At 41.7% G+C, this 18,544-nt stretch overlaps 1 protein-coding gene across 1 annotated transcript; it reads right to left on the minus strand.

Moving 5' to 3' along the window:
* On the minus strand, positions 1-15,880 carry LOC104622554 (inactive pancreatic lipase-related protein 1-like). The gene is made up of 12 exons (XM_010289379.1): positions 15,832-15,880; positions 14,937-15,091; positions 14,313-14,438; positions 11,817-11,951; positions 10,567-10,675; positions 7,468-7,587; positions 7,166-7,285; positions 5,619-5,737; positions 4,358-4,487; positions 3,145-3,256; positions 1,280-1,447; positions 1-64 (listed from the first exon to the last, which is right to left on the minus strand). The coding sequence occupies exons 1-12, from the start codon at positions 15,878-15,880 to the stop codon at positions 1-3; spliced, it is 1,407 nt and encodes a 468-aa protein (XP_010287681.1).
* Between the last annotated feature and the right edge of the window lie 2,664 nt (positions 15,881-18,544).

An 18,544-nucleotide genomic window follows, 5' to 3' on the forward strand; every position in this document is an offset into this window, starting at 1 on the left:
TTAGCAGGCAACGAGAGTTTGCAGAACATCCTCCCTCACCGTCTCAGAACCACAGAAACGGAATCTGAAGAAAAAAGGAAAAAAGAACCTTGAGTTGTCAACATTTGTTGAGATTATACAAGTGGATTTTTTTAAATATAAGTCAATCTAATTTGTCATTTGAGACAACTGAACACAACATACTTTCAGCTCCTAAGTTTGAAATATTACTGCTGGGGAAAGTATTGATGGACTATATTCATTCTGGTTCACCGCCTGCCTTCCTTCTCTTTTACAGTTTCTTTTTTTTCCAGATTTTGTGCTACTATCACTGCGTAGACGGTCACAACTACTTGTGCAAAGAGCATGAGCCAACAGAAGCGTGAGTGCGTATCTACAGAAATGCGCTTCATCAGCAATGTGTTTTGGTGAATAGGAGCTACAACTGGGCTTAGGAGCTCTGCTGAAACGTAATGCTGCTGGGCTGTAATAATTTTGCTTTGCTTGAAACTGTTTCCATCTCCCATGTTGTCTTTTAAGTGATAGCATTTTAACTATGGATTTCTATATAAGTCTAAAATGTATCCTGTGCCTCCTTTTCTAGATACCTAATCATGGTGTGGATGAAATAACAACTGATCAAGCAAATGAAGGAGTTAAAAAGTCCAAGAAAATGAGTAAAACTGGATCAGTAAATCATGTTTCTGTAATCTGAGGATTCAAGCCATATTCCATGAAGCCTACAGAAGTCAGTTTTAGCCTGTTTACCTCAACTTTAGATTTAGCCTTTTAAGCACAGCATCCAAGTATTAGTCTTGCTCCTTGGGAGGGTAGGCTTATTATCACCGTTCTCTATTGTCAATCGTGATCTCAGGGAACATCAGTATCAATGGAAAACTTCCACTGGTTCCAGCGGACAGTGAATCAGTCACCCTAATGCAAGCTCAGACAGCCCGGTAACCAATTCTTGTGGACAGTGAGTAGGAACTTGGCAAGAATGATGCTGATAATTCAGCCAGTGCTAATTTTTCTCACCCAAAGGGTTATACAGGAAGTTTGCTCTTCTGCAGCATGGAAATATTTTATGTTTTTCTTTGAAGCTATTTAAGGCAAAGGGTTGAAGTAGTAGTGACTGAGCTATGCATAAACAGTGACTTGAAAGGAAGGAAATAAAAGGTTTTCTTGAGAGTCTTTGAATGCTTTAAATAGCTTTTCTTGTGAAAATGCTTTCACCCCACATATGATTTTGTCACCTATCCTCCCAAGTAACTTTCAAGATTTTCACAATGGATAAACTTACTCTTTTCCATTTTCTCCAGATTGTACCGTGATAGTTGCAGCTCCTAGTTTAGGAAAAGTTGGATTTAACAAGTTGTTGTTCCAAAGAAATTTCACCTTTGTAACTGTTCCAATGTTAACTTCTACATCAATGAAGTTTGTGTAAGTGTTGTGGGGTTGGAGGGTTCCCCTGTGAAAAATAACATTTTATGGATGTGAGGCATGTTGGCATTTAATGTTTGTTACTGGTCAACAGGTTGGCTGTGGTAGCAAGTGAGTAGAAATTTAGCAGAGAGACAATATTTCGCTTATAGTATGGTAACAACATTCTTGCCAATTTTCCAACGTAGCACATCTCAAACCCGTTTGTCAGAAGAAGGTAGACCTGATGTGCTGCAGTCACACCTCACAGTGAAGACCCAGTTACAGGACAAATCCTGTGGAGAAGGTAGAGCTTGCTCCTTGTTGCTTATGTAGGCAGGTTTGGGAGTTTTTTCGCACTTAAGTGAAATTTTCATGTAATGTTAATTAATTTATATGACACAGATGTTGGATTTGTTTGGGATGGCCAAAAGGATTATGCACCAGCTGCTAAGCCTGGCAGAGATTCCCACACTTGAAGCACTGTGGCCAAGTCCAATGTGCATCCACTCTTGGGTCACCATAGTTTATAATCTGGCTACTGATTTCATGTTGCATCATATAGCAAGCTCTGAACGGCAGTTTGAGACTGGTAACAACTTCAGCTACTGCATCTTAAGGAATACGAGCCAAAGTTTCTTCGATCCTCTTCCTTTCCCCTTCCCACCTCCATGCTGTGAGGGTGAAGGGCTACTTTCTAAAATTTACCCCTGCTGTATGAAGTCAAGAGACATTTGAATGTGTGATGCCTTTATGACTGCAGACCTGTTATTGTAGACATGACATGAGAGATACAGGAAGGGGGAAAAAGCAAAGGACCCAGCAGAACCACCCAGAAAAAACCTCTCTAATTTTAATAAGCTTCATGTGGAAGGCAGGATTTTTATTCCTCCCCCCTAGCTTTGTACTTTCTCATTCATCTGCCTTCGGAGGAGCGTGTTTACCCTCCTCTATATTATAAGGCTTATGGTAGTGGAAGTGATGAGAGACAGGACAAAATCCCTTTGCATTTTATTTCTTTGCCGGATCCCCAGTGGTGCCTGGTAGGTTAGAACAAGATTTGCCAGGGAAAAAAAGTTCACTTCCAGCGACTGAATTGACACAGGCCCTGCAAATAGCAGCTAGAGAGTGCTGGAGAGCATTCAGTATGGGCGGGCTGATCTCAGGTGAATGCATGAATGTCTGGGATCAACTCATAGCAAACACCTGCTGCCCAGTGTGAAGACCTGAAGTCCTTCTTGGAAAAGTGGAAGTGACATAGTTGTCAATCAACAAAAACCAAACCCAAGGAATAAACCCCAAAACCCACATCGAAATGCCTTCTCCCGGTTTTTCATACTTTCAGATATTCTAGCTGAAACAAGAAAAAAGCAAACAAAAATCACATGAAGCAAGCAGCTGCAGTGTAAGCAGGCAAAGTTATGAGCAACACAAAGTAAATCATGAGGTAGCTTTATCAGCAACATTTTGCAAGCCTGTGAAAGACAAAGAGATCAGAACTGGTGTAGGTCCAGCAAGACCTTGGTGGTACAGCAACCAAGTGACACCAAATTCTAACATTTTAAAATCTTGCATTCTAAACTTCTGCCTTCAAATCCAGAGCGAGTGAATTATCACTGCATCAGGGAGCTGTACCTGGGGGTAGAATGTGATCTGTAAAACAGGACCAATTTAAACAGAAGCATTAATTAAAAATATTAAATATTCTAGAATTTTGGTTTCTTTTCTGTTGAATTTTGAACTTACTTGAAGATCTGATGCTGCCTTGTGTTCCCACCACTTCCATACAGGGCAATATTTACATATCCCTTGACTTTCTTCTTTCCAGAGAGGGTCACAGTTACTTTGTACCTCCAAACTACACAGAAGAAATACAGTAAGTTAGATTGTACCCAGAGAGAAACAGTCTCCAAAATATCAAGTGTTGTTTTTTTGGTCTGTACAGTGTATTTGAAAGCAGAAGAAAATTATCACTGCTTTCACCTTCAGCTCAAGGCTACATCGCAGGCTGTCTGGACTGAAAGGGGTTAACACAATGCTCTCTCACACCTGAATCTTGGTGCTCCCTGCTCTTCCTTGGGTTATAACCATGCAAAACAAATACAAAACTCAGTGAGTCAGATCTGTCATTATGTCCTGGTGAGGTCACCTTGAGGAAAGGGTAGACATTTGTGTTACTTTCTGTGAGGAGAAAAAAAAAAGCTAGTCCATATCATGGTAAACAGAGTCTCAGCGTTTTGACCACCAAGTTTTTTATATACAGTGAAGCTGGAAAGAAGGAGATGTTAGGAATAAATATTGATACACACTAGAATATAAACCATATAAAAGGAGTGTAAAACAAAAATTTGTGGGTGGGAACTTTCTTTTAGCACGCCCTTTGCGAAAGCAGCTCTTCTCCCTCCGATTCTTGTTTACAAAGGCGATGGACAAACCACCTTGTGAGCGCCGACATTTGGGATAACTGAGGTTGATAAAGGAGGTCATCTGGTCCATCCACTTCTCAAAGCAGAGCCAGCTGTGATCAGCTTGCTCTTGACCTTTGTCAAATGAAGTTTTGAACATCCCTGAAGATGGCCATTTCCCAGCTTCTCTGGGCCCCTCTTCCTGCATTTAACCACTGTCATTGTGGCAGTAATTTTCATACTATTTAGTAAGAAATTCCCTTGCTGCAACTTCAGTTCATTGCCTATCCTCCTTTCTCCTTGCACCTTGTAGTGCAGTCCACTGAACACCTCAGTGACCTCCACTAGACCCTATAGTTTGTCAACATCTTTCTTGTACTGGAGGGCCCAAAACTGGGCACTGCTATTGGAGCAAAAGAGGAAAAGGCATGAAGGCCTGAAGAGCCATTGCACTGCTATAAGGTCTGTTCATATGTTAAAATTAATTGTAAAACAGGAAAATGAAAAGGTTTGTTTACAAGGAGTAGGTAGCAATGGAAGAAATCAAAACTCACGAGCAAAATCCTTGTTCTCGCCAGTATTCAGGTAAAGTTTCAGGAAATTATTTTTAATTTTCCCTTTGAATTTATCTGCAAAGTGACCCATATTTGGGCATCCTTCTCGTGGGCATGGGAAACATTTTCCCTAGGGAAAACAAATATATCTGTTAATAAAAATACCCAGCCAGCCAAGAAAAAAAAAAATAGTCACAGGACTTATTTTTAACATACCCACCTAACTGCTCCTCTGTGTCACAGCAACAAATTTCAAGTAACCCTTTCTGTGACTTGAGAAAGATATAAGCCAGCCAACTTCCTCAAAGGCTCTGATTTTTCAGAGGTCTATGTTTTTTCTTGTGCCATTTAGCTCAATCCAGCTACACCAGTGACTTCCTTGAGTATTCTTGAACTGGAGCAAGAAGGAGGAGGTGTCCTCCCCAGCAATGGATGAGGAAGAACGATGTCTCCTTTTGCCTTCAGGTTGGGTCAAGAAAGGCTTTGTCTCGAAAACAAAGCTCATTTTTGTCGTGAAAGCAGCTTTCTACCATCGCAGGTAGCCACCTGCTCCCAAAGTGATCTGAGCAGTGTGATCTCTCCTGCCTGCTCAGAACACATAAAGGTCAGTCTAAGCACTGTATAAGCTTATACCTCCGTCTGTGCTGCCTGTAGGGTATGACGAGCCTCTTACCTCCCTGCTGCTCTTAGGCTGTAGTTCCCCATCTCCCAATCTGGGACAGGGAAGGGCTTCCTGACCTTGGTCCATAAACTGTTGTGCTTTGTCCCTGAGGCCATCTTAAGTCACCAAAGTACTTTGATCATGGACTGACCCCACCAGGTCATCACATTATTTTACTTCTTGTTGTTTTGAAAAGACGACATTTAAGCTGTCTTTGAAAGCTCACCCGCTACAGTATGGGATTCCACTCACTGCTTTTTGATAAATACATTTGGCGATTACGGGGACAGGCTCTCTTCCCCCGTTTGATGCAGCAGAGCAGGCTTGGGGAAGCCACACCAGCTCCAGTAGCACCTCAGGGCTGTCACATCAGCATAGATGCCCCATAGAACCAGGGGCATCCCTGTTTTTTTGTTGCCTTTTCCTACTTTGACCCACGTCAGCTGCATGAGCTATAATACTTTAAGATGCCTGACACTTACTTCTCTTACAGATGCACTCACTGGGTGCAAGCTAGCATAAATAAATTGAGTTTCAGATGTATAAATCAGAGCCACTATTTTTGACATGGTCCATCCTGAGGCCCTGGGAAATACTTACTGTTTCAAAAACATCATATGAGGCACAAGCATAGCCTAGAAATCCATCAGGGTAGATAATACTGTCAGAGTAATATTTGTAACTCCGCAAATGATTGCAAGCCACGAAGTCCCGAGTACCTGTGAAGAAGACGCTCCCAAGTTAGTTCTTCCTTTCTGTTACCATTTGAGGAAAAAAAAAATACTGGCACAGACGTTATCATGTCATTGGGATATATCATACCTCCTCGAAAGCCTCATCACAGTTCTTGGAGTATCAAACACAAGGTTCGAAGCTTGCTTTTGCAATTAATTGATGTTCTAAGGATTGTCACTGACTCAACAGGTATAAAACGCAGACTTGAAATGCTTTGTGGAGACTGACTGTGCAGCTGAGCTCAGCCCCTGCCCTCCTCGACCCTCACAAACACTCATTCAAGCAATCTGACCGACTTTCACAATAGAAATGAGAATTGCATGAAGCAGGTCTTTTGTAGGCAACAGTTGCATTACCATAACAAAAGAAAACCAAATGAAAAGTATTTAACAGTGAACTTCCTAGGGCAATGCTGATTTGCTCCAGCTGAGGACTTCAAAACAAAATTATTATTATCTGGGGGGTGCTTAAGGAAGGGAGACTCTTAAAATTAAAATAATGAAGGTATTATTTTCCTTTGTGTGGCTTTGTTTTCCTGACTTTAGGTTAAAAAGAAGTTCATATACAACGCAGTTGTTTCTTTGTGCTTTAATTCCCCATTATTGATAACGAGTTTACTCTATTAAAAAAAAAAAAAGAAAAATAATGCCTCTAGCTGCATTGAATAAAACTTGGAGAAAAAATCTAGTTATCACAAACAAGTTCATGGATTCCCAGAGTTTAAGGTGTTTGCAGTAATGTAAGGAAGAGCTTGGATAATATAATAAAAAATCTCTACAGCAGAAATCTTGGTTTGTTTTTTTTAACGTTATGTGCAATTTAACTTTATAAAGAGACATAGAAATTTTCTAATACCTAGAGCTTTTATTAGAACCATGTAAAACAACAAAACACTCTGTATTTGAGCAGCTATGTGCCAATCTTTTTTTAGCTGACTAAAAATAGACACAATGACATTGCTTTAATGCAACCCAGATTGTAATAGGTAATTAAAAAAAAATTAAATTAATTGCTCTCAGCAGAATTGCAGCTGAAGATGCCCTAACAGAAGTAGCTGTGAGCATCGTTGCCCTACTGCACTCAGTACCGCTGCTGGGCAACTAAACAGAAACAGTGAAATGTGTTGTTACAGACCCTTCAAAATTTTTGGCACGGTTTCAATAACTTTTGTTTTTGCTGTTAGATACCTTAGAGGAGGCATAGTTTCCAGAGGCAAACCCTTTATCTTGTTTATTTTTGAATAAGCTCTGGAGAATGGTGTGTTTTGAGCATGTTAACAGTTAACTGCACTCTGCAGCTGCCGTTGCTGGGGGACACACCAAAAGCTAATGCAAAACACCTGAATTAAGAAAAGTTCAGTGGCTACATTGTGAGGAGAGACGTCCCCTGAATTTGTAATGTAATCGACATACCTTCCCAGATGCCGTCGAGATCTACAATCTGTGAAACAGGGTTCTTCCCGCACCCTGGCATTTGCTCTCCTCCATTTGGATAAAAGTCAAGATGTCCTATAGCTGTACTCATGCCAAAACCTGAAGCATTCAAAGCAGAGGTAAGAGCATTTTGTAATCAATATCGTCTCATATCTCTAGCTGTTGGCTTAAAGTTTGTGCTTGGTATTTTAGGATATGATCTGTTAGTGACCAGGATGAACAATTAGGGTGCCCCAGGACATAAATAATTTGGTATTAATACAGTAGAGGTGGTTAGTCACCTAAGTAGGGGATTGTGGGAGCTGAATCTGTGTGGATAACGTCAACAAACTCTGCATCAGATTTATCCAGTCTGACTTCAATTGGAGTGCTTTGAAAATAAGGTTGAGCAGGGTCCAGTCCTGAAAGAAAAAGGCTAGTGTTACATGTAGGTAAAGAGATATAGATGTATAATTTTACAGAACATCATGACAGTATATAATAAATATCACATATATAGTTGCCTATGGTTCTTTATAGCTAAGTAGTACAGGCATTAATAAAATGCTGATGTGTGCTCTCCCTTACCGAGCAGCTTTTCTCCCAGGATGGAGAAAGGGTTACCTGTGTGAAGCCTATTAAATTTTACTGGTTTACATCAATATTAAATCTCGATACTTGGGTTGTTTGGTTTTTGTTCGAATTGAACTTCCCTTTAATAATGTTGCTCAAACTGAGGTTGCTGCGTCTGCATCCCGTATAACTGATCTATCTGCCTGGTTTCCAGAGTGCCTTGTTTGAGAGTACTCAAACGGGTATTGATGCTGATAGCACCCCAGTGCTTGGAGATGTTGAAACCAGCCTCTCTACTTCTGGCTCCAGTCATTTTGGAAAAATATCTAGCTTTGAAGTGGTGATTTTTGCTTTTAATCCCAGCAGAAAACAGAATTCATTTGCTTCCCCAATTGCTGCAGCAATTTCAGGAGCTTGCAAGTAGCACAATTTTTGCTACCTTATATTTGCATCTCTTATTATCCCTGGGCAGCAGATTCGGTTTTGCTTTTAGACTGAGTTTTGTAGACTATTAGTCCAAGGTTCACCAAGCCTGAAATCCCCAAGGAAAAGTAACAATTGAAAAAGGCTGTGTTAATAATATCCAAAATTGTCTTTTGTGTATGGAAGGTCACTCCGCTTAATGCACACTGCCCTCGCGCTGCCTGCAAGGCGAACGAGGAGACCAAGACCATAGCTTTAAATTCTGGAAGTGCCGAACGTGTTAAAAAAATTGCTGACGAATGCAGACTGCAGGGTGAGTTACCTGCATCTTGAGAAAGGAGTGGTTTGAGCACGAGTTTGGCTGATAATACCTCCTTGCAGTTTTGTCCTCTGGGAGAGTATTGGAGGCTTGGAACTACTCGAAATGGCGTCTCTGCTTTGTGAGGTCTCCGGAATATCTTTTTCAGAAATGAATTCGTACTGCGATAAATATGCCTATTTGGTTGCCATTTTCTTTTTTTAAAGCGTCAGTTAAACAGTTTAAGGAAGATGAGGGCTACCCCTTGAGGGGCGGCGCGGGGGACGGCGGCTGGCGACACGGGGGCTGTGTCACGGCGACGCCCGTGCTTCCACGGAGCCCCGCTTTGCCGCTGGGCCATAGGCGTTTTCACCATTTAAGTCTCGCAGTGTTGCAAAATGGTCCCTTCCAGAGTCGTTTGCTCCCAGCTAAGGTGGGCGGAGAGCAGCCTGCAAGCCAAAGGGTGCTGCAGGTTGAGAACTTGCTGTTGGGTCAAAGGGGAGGTGGAAGCGCCGTTGGCCAAGACCCGCAGAGGCTTGGTCCATTATGTCTTGCAAGACACAGACACTGTTACGGGACCAGTGGAGGATGCCCAGAGTCTGCGTATTCAGAGTGACATGTGGACAGCTATAAAACACACCAGAACCAGAAACGCCTTCTCTGAAAGAACTGAGCGGGGAAACCTGGCTCAGCAGTAGCGAGAGGCTTCCTCGCTTTCCCAGTGTGCGGCGCCCGACAGCGAAAGACAACAGAGCAAGTCAGTGCTGGGGAGGCGAAAAATGAATCGGTACAGCTGGCTGAAAATTAAGAGAACAACATCACATCCCTTAAAAATGTCTAAACTCTAGAATGTAGGGTGCTTAAAAGGGACAAGCTATTACTTAGGCATATAATGAAAATGGGGAGCACTTTCTGACCAGTCAGCTCTGACGTTATCTGGAAAGTAAGAGTGAGCTCACGTAGCTCAAACTAATACAGGTTGTATAAATATAATGCCTGTGATCTCCGTCAGGAAAAAAAACCCCAAGCAAACAGATTCAGTTGAAATCTGTCTGTTTCTTTAAGCATCAGCACAGTTTCTTAGTAATTCTACTTGGGTCTGGACAGACTATATAATCCTATGTGACTCAATTTTTGCTGCCAAGGAAACACAGATATTTAGTGTATCAACAGTTAAGTGAAGAAATGAAACTTTACAAGGTTTGCTGGAAATAAATTATCTTTTTTTTTTTATTTAATTACTGTTAACGTACTCTCCTAGATGAAAAGTTTACACAGACATAGCCAAGCAAGGTGAAATGGGTGATGTATCAGGAAGGTTAGCCTACTGCTTCTGAAACAGCAGGTTTAATAAATCCTTTTCTGGAAAACTCTATTTGTTAGCAAAACTACAGTACAAAATAACTAGCTGGTCATTGTTGTGCTGCTTCTAGCATGCTTTGGAGGGTGATGCAAAGCAGTGGGTGATGCTGTGCCTCGGATGTGCTGCTATATAACAGGCCAGATTAATGAAAGATGAACACAGGAGGAGAAAAACTGCTAGGACGAGGAAGGTAGGGGTTACTCTCCTGGTCTCTTTTGTTACATTAGCATTGGACAAATCATTATGAAAAACAACCGTGGCAGCTAAACCTGGTTCTGGCTGTATGTGAGTTATTGCGGGTTTGTTTTTAGCAGCGACGACGGAATATGGTTACGTTACAGCATCGCTCCCGTCGTGCTCCAAACTAGCACTGGTCCGGGCAGTGACACTACTAGGTTGATGCACCAGAAAGCCAGCTCTGTAGAGGTTGCCACAACCATTAATGTGTATCAACAAGTCAACTGACGTACTGCGGGGGTCTTCTGGCTCTCCCAGCTGTATGGAGCCTTTCCTTTGCTGTGTAAACGTATGCAAGCAAAATAATCATCAGGCTGACTGTTTTCCCACATTTAGAGGGCACCGGTCCTTGGTGTACTGTGGTGAGAGGCTAAGTTCTACAAAATCCAGATTACCCTTGACTAAACTGCAGCCCGCAGTCAGGTAGAATCATAAGAAAATGAACAGCAACACTCCGTTAAGCCGTGATGTCTTTAGAATGAGCTGTGACTTAAGTCACTGACTTACCAGTTATTCTCCCAATCCCCGGCCGCCTCTTGCCAGCCTCACCGGCCGCGTGTGCCCCGAGGCTGTGGCCAATTATGTGAACGTCGGCTGGAGAGTATCCGTATTCTTCCTGAGAAAATAGCAATATGAATAATTACTACATCTGTTTTCAGCAGCAGCAGGGAAGAGTAAAAGAGGGCTGAAAAACTACTTTTATTTTGACTACAAGCTCAGGAACTCCTATAGGATTTCAGCATCTGTTTGCCAGTATAGGTACTTTTGTCCAATACATATTTTGTTTTTTTTTTTAAATATTTTTTTTCCCCAAAACTCCTTATTCAGGTGCTGCCCTCACTTGGAGGTTCTTAAAATTGTAGACAGCTCAGTCACCAGTCATGAGAGGCTCTGTACCCGTTTTACGTCCTAGACCCATGAAGATTCACAGGATGCTCATCGGGCTTGCAAGATTCAGCTAGGCAGGAACTCTTAGTTAGACCTGGCAGGTCAGGCACCACGGGTAGCTGGAGGAGGACATGAGAGGAGAGATGCCTTCAGCCTTTTTGGACAGTAATTCAGTGGCTGCATTGCCACTGTAGAGGGTGAGACACGGGTCAGAGCACTCTAGACCCAGCATGCTGTCTAGTTAAGTAATTTTATAGTTCTTTTATGGGAAATGTATGTTGAAAGCAGGCAAAGTGCTTAAAAGAAGGCTTCAAAGCAAGCATCGCTTCCCGTGTGAAGCTGGCTAAGAGGGGGGCACGTGGCACGTGCTGTGGGTCTAGGCACTGCGCACGAGGGCTTTGGGCTTTCCCCTGAGGCAGCTGGGTGGCTCCTGCTTCTCCCCAGGCGCCGCTGCTCGCCGGAGAGCGGTTGTCCTCCAGCCGTCCCGGCATTCTTAAGAGCCCTTGGGTAGGTTTTGTCACTGTGAAACAGCAGTTGGCCAGTGCCTGTTTTCTCTGCGCATTTAAAACTGCACAGCACTTTGCATCTGTTACCGTCTGTGGAGTAACTCTTTGCCTGTACTATGGGGATGTCTGGCAGAACTTCACACCCCGAAGCTGGCTCGCCCTGCTCTGTTTTCAGCACAACTTCTAAAATGATCACCGAGTAAAGAAGAAGTTTCTCCTGGTTACATTCACTGAATCACTAAGATTGGAAAGGACCTTCAAGATCATCAAGTCCAACCGTTATCCACATTAATGAAAGTTCCTGAATCTTATTTCTTTCAAATCGGCATTACAACTAGAGCTTTATAACCAGAAGATTCTTACCACAAGAACATTTACAAAATAAGCTATTTCAGCGCCCACAACACGGATGTTGTTTGATGCCTGGGTGTACTGACATCTTGCACCTCTTTTCCAGTTTATGCAGATGCAGTTCACATCTTCCACGGTAAGCATCCTCTGGTTTGTAAAACAAAAGTAAAAACCAAAGAGTCCCACAGTAAATACAATCTGGAATTGATTCGTGTTGCTTATTACAGCTCAAGTCATAAATGTTCCGTGAATTTGTATGAGAACATTTTAAGAACCAAAACCTGAGCACGTATTTGCGGTCATGGCCGCACACAGGCGTATCCGTGCTCACACAATACTGTAATAGGGTCGTACGCTGTAGTAATGGCCACACCATCATTTCAAATGCCTATAGCAGTATATTTTGCAGAAGGGAAAACAATATAAATACCAATACTTCTAAGTTTTAATTTCAATCAAACTTTGTATGCAACACTAAATGAGAGCACTACTTGGGTACTGATTCACATAAGTGATTTAAAACTGCTTTAATTCAAATTCAGTTAGAGCTCGTATTTTTGATGATAAAAATCAAGAGTGTTTTTTTGATACAGATTTGTAAGAAAGTGTGTTTTTATAAGAGGGTGCGTAAATCACTGCTGTCACTGAACATTCGTTTCAGATTTATGGCTTTATTTGGGAATATGCATATACAGGCAGTTATTTTATTGTCTGCCAGGGAATCTGAAGCTTTGCTTTTCGCTCATGAGCTGGATTGTTTGGCTAAGTGTATTTTGCTCTAGCAGCTTTGGTGTATTTCACAGAATCACTAAGGTTGGAAAGGGCCTTCAAGATCATCAAGTCCGACCGTTAATTCTTCTTTGTCTTAATTTAACTAAACATTAATTTTCATTTTATTAATTTAATTACTTAATTTACATTTTAATTAATTATGCTAATTAAACATTTAATTTAATTAAATTTAATTCTTTTTCATTTATTCTTCGTTTCGTGTTCAGACATAGAAGAGCGTACAAAACAAATTACAACTGTCGAAGGACAGAAAAGGCAATAGAAGTGTCTGTGACTATGTTAGAAGTGGTAAAAATAAGTGTGCAGACAGGATTTTTACTTAATGAGAAGGAGCATAAATAACAGATCCACACAGGAGGGCTGATGTATTCACAATCTCGCTTGCTCTACTCCTTACTGAAGATTTGCTGAGGCCAATTTTTTTTTTTTAAATAAATTGAAGTATTGTGATAAAACATAGGCCACCATAATAGAGAAAGATTTTCAAGATTTATCTCATGTCTCTACATCCTAGTGAAAATTGAGCAAAAGGATTTAAAAGGGACTAGCTGAAGCAAAACATGAGCTATCTTGTTGATTGTGAGGTTCTAAAAAAAAAATCTCTATTTTAAGAGTGGAAAATGAGATACTGAAAATTACAAAAACATCAATCTGCTTCTGATACTTTGAACAAATTTTTAATTAACAAATCCAACAATCATTCCTTGATGTTCATAAAGTGATAATCAACATAGATTTTTTTTCAATGAGAAACTGTCAAATAAATTTAATGTTTTCTTTTGACTTCTTATGAAAGAGAACCGGGTAAGAGGGATGCAATAAATGAGAAATACCTGGATTTTAGTGGACTTTAACATTGTTTCTCATAGTGTTCTCATAAGTAATGTAGGAATATAGAATTTATACAAAATTATAGTTGTGTGAATATTTAGTTGAAAAACCTCATCCTAAAAGCATCGTATGCCATCCACTGGTATTTTGCTCTATATGTTTTATGACTAGTAGTTGTCATTAGCTGCAGCTGCAATAGAAAGTATGTTTATAGAATTTGAGAAGACCGCAAGGTGGAATTGCAACCGTGTATGGGGATAGGATTAAGAAATAGCTTGAAAAATTGGAGAACTAGAACAAAAAGCAACAAAGCAGAGCGCTCTACTTCATTCACTGTTCATAGCTAGTCCTAGACTGAGAGCTTTGTTGGACATGATCCCCTTGAGGTTCCTTCTGGCTGTACATTCCTACAGCTTTATTGCTTCAGTTAATGGTCAACCCATGGCCTCAACCTCCAACACCTGTGTGGCAGCCCAGACCTTTGTGATGGACTTTCCACACCTGGAACCCTGACTCTTGTTTGAAGAACTATGATGCAATAGTTATGAGTCTGCCATTATTTCTGGCATCGCCCTCATTTCTAAGCAGTATCTTGCTCCAGGATTTGTGTTGCCTTTACCAAGAAAAAGGACACTTACTGAGACAAATCCTGTTGTCACTCACTTCACTAAAGAGAAGAACTGGATATATTCATCAAGGTGCAGACCTACATATTTCAATTGCTAACAATTTGAAAATAAGTGGCCTTTTTACCCCCCTTCTTATCACTGCAAGTGCCATGAGAGAAATTGTTTAGAAATAGAGAAAACAGACAATTTATAGGAATGTGTTTATAAATGCAAACTAAGGAACTTCAGAGGGACAGGATTTCCCTGTGGTACATACCTTGCACATGTCTGACAACCAGTTTTCTTCTCCGTTATCTATAAATCCGTGTACGATAAATCTGGTTATCCTACTTGTGTTAAAATTTGAGTACCCAATTGTTGAGGCATCAACTGCAGAGATCTCCTGTTGTAGATATTAGATTAATAAGTATTTAAATCTGCTTTCTGTAAGTATAAAAATTGCAATGACCTGAACTAAGCTCATCTGTACAAGCATTTAAAAGTTGCGTAATGTTAAGCTCATCTGCAAGTGTTTGCATGATTATGGCCTAAGATCTGTATCTCCATTCAAAGCAAGCTTTGACACACCTTAGAGCAGCCAAGACTTTACTTTTAATGTATTTTCATCTTATCTGTGGAAAAAAACCTACCCAGTAGCTTTAAAAATGCGCAGTTTCCCAGTACTTCTCAGTGGCCATGCAGCAAACATGGGGGAGTGCTGCTTTGTAAGGACGGGAGGAGGATGAGAGTTCTGCCCCCAGAGACCCTGCCATGGAGCTGGTTGTCTCTTGAATAAAGCGGAGATTTGGCCATTTCTAACACTTTCCAGGAACACAGCTGGAATCTGTGTTTGCTCTTTTTGCATGTGATTTACTAATGTTTAAACTGCAGTAGTTCTTACTTGAAAGTTAGTAGGATTTTCTCTTGTGTACAGGAGGAAGTGAATGTCTATCTTTTCTGGATCCCAGGGTAGTTTATGGACTGGTCTTTCCGTGGTCCCAGACCACGGTATATCATCTGAGAAACATCCAAGCCTCGCATAGCAAACTTCTTTGCCTGTAGCACACAGATCGGATCAATTATAAGTGATTAAGCCAAGTAGTGGAGCAGGCCAGTCATAACTCATAGCATCTCTTCTCTGGAGGTCTCTTGAAAATCCTACAGTTTACAGGAAGCAAAGACCAGCAGTTGCCCTCTCTCAGATCTTCAAAGGCTACGGTTCACGCCAAGGAAAGAAGCAGCCCTATTGCTCATGAACAAAGTATTCAGCAGAGTTCCCCTGTGGGTATCCTGTGCTGTGTTTCGCCTAAGGCAAAGACAGCTGTTGAGTTTCCCCTCTATATCAAGTCAAGATACTGCAAATGATCAGCGATAACTTGGGACCGTGCTGAACAGCTGACTATGCTGTACACGAGTCTTACACTGTACAAGCCAGTGGCCTCTGCTAAATATAAATCTATACCTTCATTAGGCTGCTGCCCCCACCCTGCCCCAGGCTTTTTCCCCATTTCCATCAGTAAGGAAGAACACAGCAAATAAATTCCTAGGTTTGGTAGAGCAGTAGCTTTGCTCTGGTGTACAAAACACCAGCACTTCTTGCGGGTTCCTAGGGTGGGATTTCGGGGGTGGAGAAGAGGAAAGAAAACATGCACACAGGCTCGTCTCACCATTCTTGTATAGGAAAGTGAACCTTGTAACCTCAATCAGTAAGTTTATAGGCACCATAGTGTAGAATAATATCTCACAAAATACAGCAGCATGGAAAAGCTATGTAAATACTAACCCCGTGTGCTTACCTTCTGCTATGCTGAGTAGAAATAGTGCAAGTATCCAAATTCCAAGCATCTAGAACAGTAGAAAAAGAAGCAGCTAGGGTTTGCTAACCTGCTTGATTAGCAAGCACACTTAGCTTTCTGGGGCTGCGTTTTCCCAAGGTGAAACGGGTGCTGTGTCTGTCTTCTCTGCAACGTGTATCTGTGACCGCCGCATATGTGAGACGTGTATGAGTCAGCTTTATGATTGCTAATATACCTATGAAAGCATAGCTTAAATCCAGAGTGATTTTTGTCCTGTTGAGGCTACACTGCTAATTGGATGTATAGTAGCTGCCTTAGAACTAGCGCAAGAATGCCTGTGTGAGCTGCTATTCCCCTTTATGCTGCTGGTTCTTCGTCCTGTCCCGAAAGCAGGATTGTACACCTGGTGTGCACCACGCCAACATACACACAGAGTAGAGGTATTCTATTTAAAGCATATTTGTGCAAATATTGGTGCTAGGTGGTATTCCACAAAGCTGGCACAGCACACGAAGGAATCGCCACGTATTTATCCTGTTACATGATTAGCGAAAACAACAGAGAACCTCCCAAATTTACATTCATTGGCTAGTAATTACCACATTGATTATTATTGGTTACACATATTTAAATTATTGCGCATGGTCCTAGAAAGGGTGGGGGAGTAATTTGCATAGTCCCTCAATTGAGTCGGTGGTCGCGATCTCCCCCTGCCGCCTTTACCCTTACCGCAGTTACTGTGGATTCTGCTGACCTCATGACGGTTACTTTTTCCAAGAGTAAAAGAACAACTCAGTCTTCATGGTTTACTGCTTAAGTACAACTACTTCTTCATCTTCTTGACCACTAAGTCTGGGTACATTAATCTTGTTTAATTGTGTTGTCTCCTACTGACCTGCCCCCCCCACAAACCTTTCATTTGTCTCCAACGTTATTGGGAAGCCATATACCTGATGAGGTAAAGGAAAAATCCCAAACCCTGAGCTACTTACAATGCAGCCTTGAAGCTCCATGGGCTAATGTGCAAACTTAGCATGTACTTTTATAGTCTGCTTTATCCTTGGAAATGTTCCCAGAAAGATAGGGACATTTATTTCAGATTATAGTTTATAGCCAAGCTATAGTTTATAGCCAACCAATTAGTGGTTGATTTCTCTGAAAACTCCAAAATCCATGGTCATAGATTTTTTGAATTGGTGTGCTGGAGCCCAGGGTAAGACTGGAGCTCCAGAGGTAGGGTAATTCCCAGGCAGCATCGGGAGTGGGACATTGAAGAGAATTACGTGGCTCTGTGTGGCAGTGCGCTTAGGGCCTTGTCTTGGCTAGGAAGGCTTTTTTTTTTTAGTGTTGCATAGCTGGGATGTAGGGGGTCTACGGGAGGAGTTAGTAGGGAACTGCATCGTCTTTAAGTCCCCTCCCTTGCCCTGCATCAAGTGCTTTGGATGTGGAAAGTTCCTGTGCTTCTGCGTCTTTTGTGCCCATTTCTTGACATCAGCTCAATTTGATGAAGCCTTAGCCTTCAGGAAAACTTCTCAGTGGGACTGGTAGGTCTTTTCATAGTAAGATTCTGATCTTCTCCTGGTGTCCCTTTCATTTCCTTGTTGAAATAATTAGATGTAGAAGGACAGTGGTCTACCCCTTTGGATCCTTTCTATGCTATCCATGTAACCAAAGTTTTGAGAAAGTCCTTCTCCTCTGAATGATGATCTGAGGGAAAATGTGCTGGAAATATATATCAATAAGTACAAATTTCCCCCAGAAGTAGCGACATGGCTGCTTTTTGTAGCAATGTTACAGAACTCAGTAGGTCGTTCTACTAAAGACGTCAACTAAAGGGTGAAAAATAGCCTGTGCAAATGAACAGGGCTAGGTCTGGGAACCCCTTGGTGCTGTTCATCTCTAGGAGAAGGCTGTAAGTGGACTCTAGAAGAAATGAGACCTCAGCTAACTCTTCAACTAGAAAGCCTTGTCAGCTTGGCTATGCTCTTTGGCTGTGGCCACATACCTTTGCAGAGCTGACATTCCCTAATCTCCACCTCTGGGAATGACAAAATGGATACCAGCTGTGTGCAAAGGTATCACATTGCTATCATCAATGCTAACGGGCTTTATTTCTTTCAATAGTAGTGAAGTTTTTAATTTTTCCTAAAATATCACCTTTGATACTACTGTAGAGCTCAGCGCTACCGTCCTTAACTGAAGTAGCATTTGAGTTTGTAAATATGTCCATATCAGTGATACAGGAGAATCGGCACACGCCCTAGTACGCTGACAAGTTTTAAGACTTGTTCAAAATGAGGGAGCAACAGTCGTTCCTATCTAATTTAAGAGCTGGTGGAAAAGATTTGAGTTAGGATTTTATGACGGCGAGTTTGTTGGTCGTATTCAACACAATAACAACACAGGGCAAACTGAATAACTAGACGGTTCCTTAGGCTGTGGTCAGACGGGTTTCACCTGCCTGCGTCCCTTGGGAAGAAGGGGTGAGGCTGGGAGCGTGTCCTTCAGTACGATGCAGGATGCGCGCTGCGCCTGGGGGATCCGTTCTGGTCCTTGGGGATCACATTCAGGGGCTGTTGGAAGAAAGATGGCTGTCAAGAAAGCAAGCAACAAATAAGGGCCTTGCTATGTTTCTGCAGTCCTGAAGAAGCTGTAGTCTGGAATAGGAAGCAGGCAGAGGAGAGGACTGGATTTCCAGCGCCGCAGGACGCTG

Source organism: Phaethon lepturus, unplaced genomic scaffold (assembly GCF_000687285.1).
Source record: "Phaethon lepturus isolate BGI_N335 unplaced genomic scaffold, ASM68728v1 scaffold206, whole genome shotgun sequence".
NCBI lineage: Eukaryota > Metazoa > Chordata > Aves > Phaethontiformes > Phaethontidae > Phaethon > Phaethon lepturus.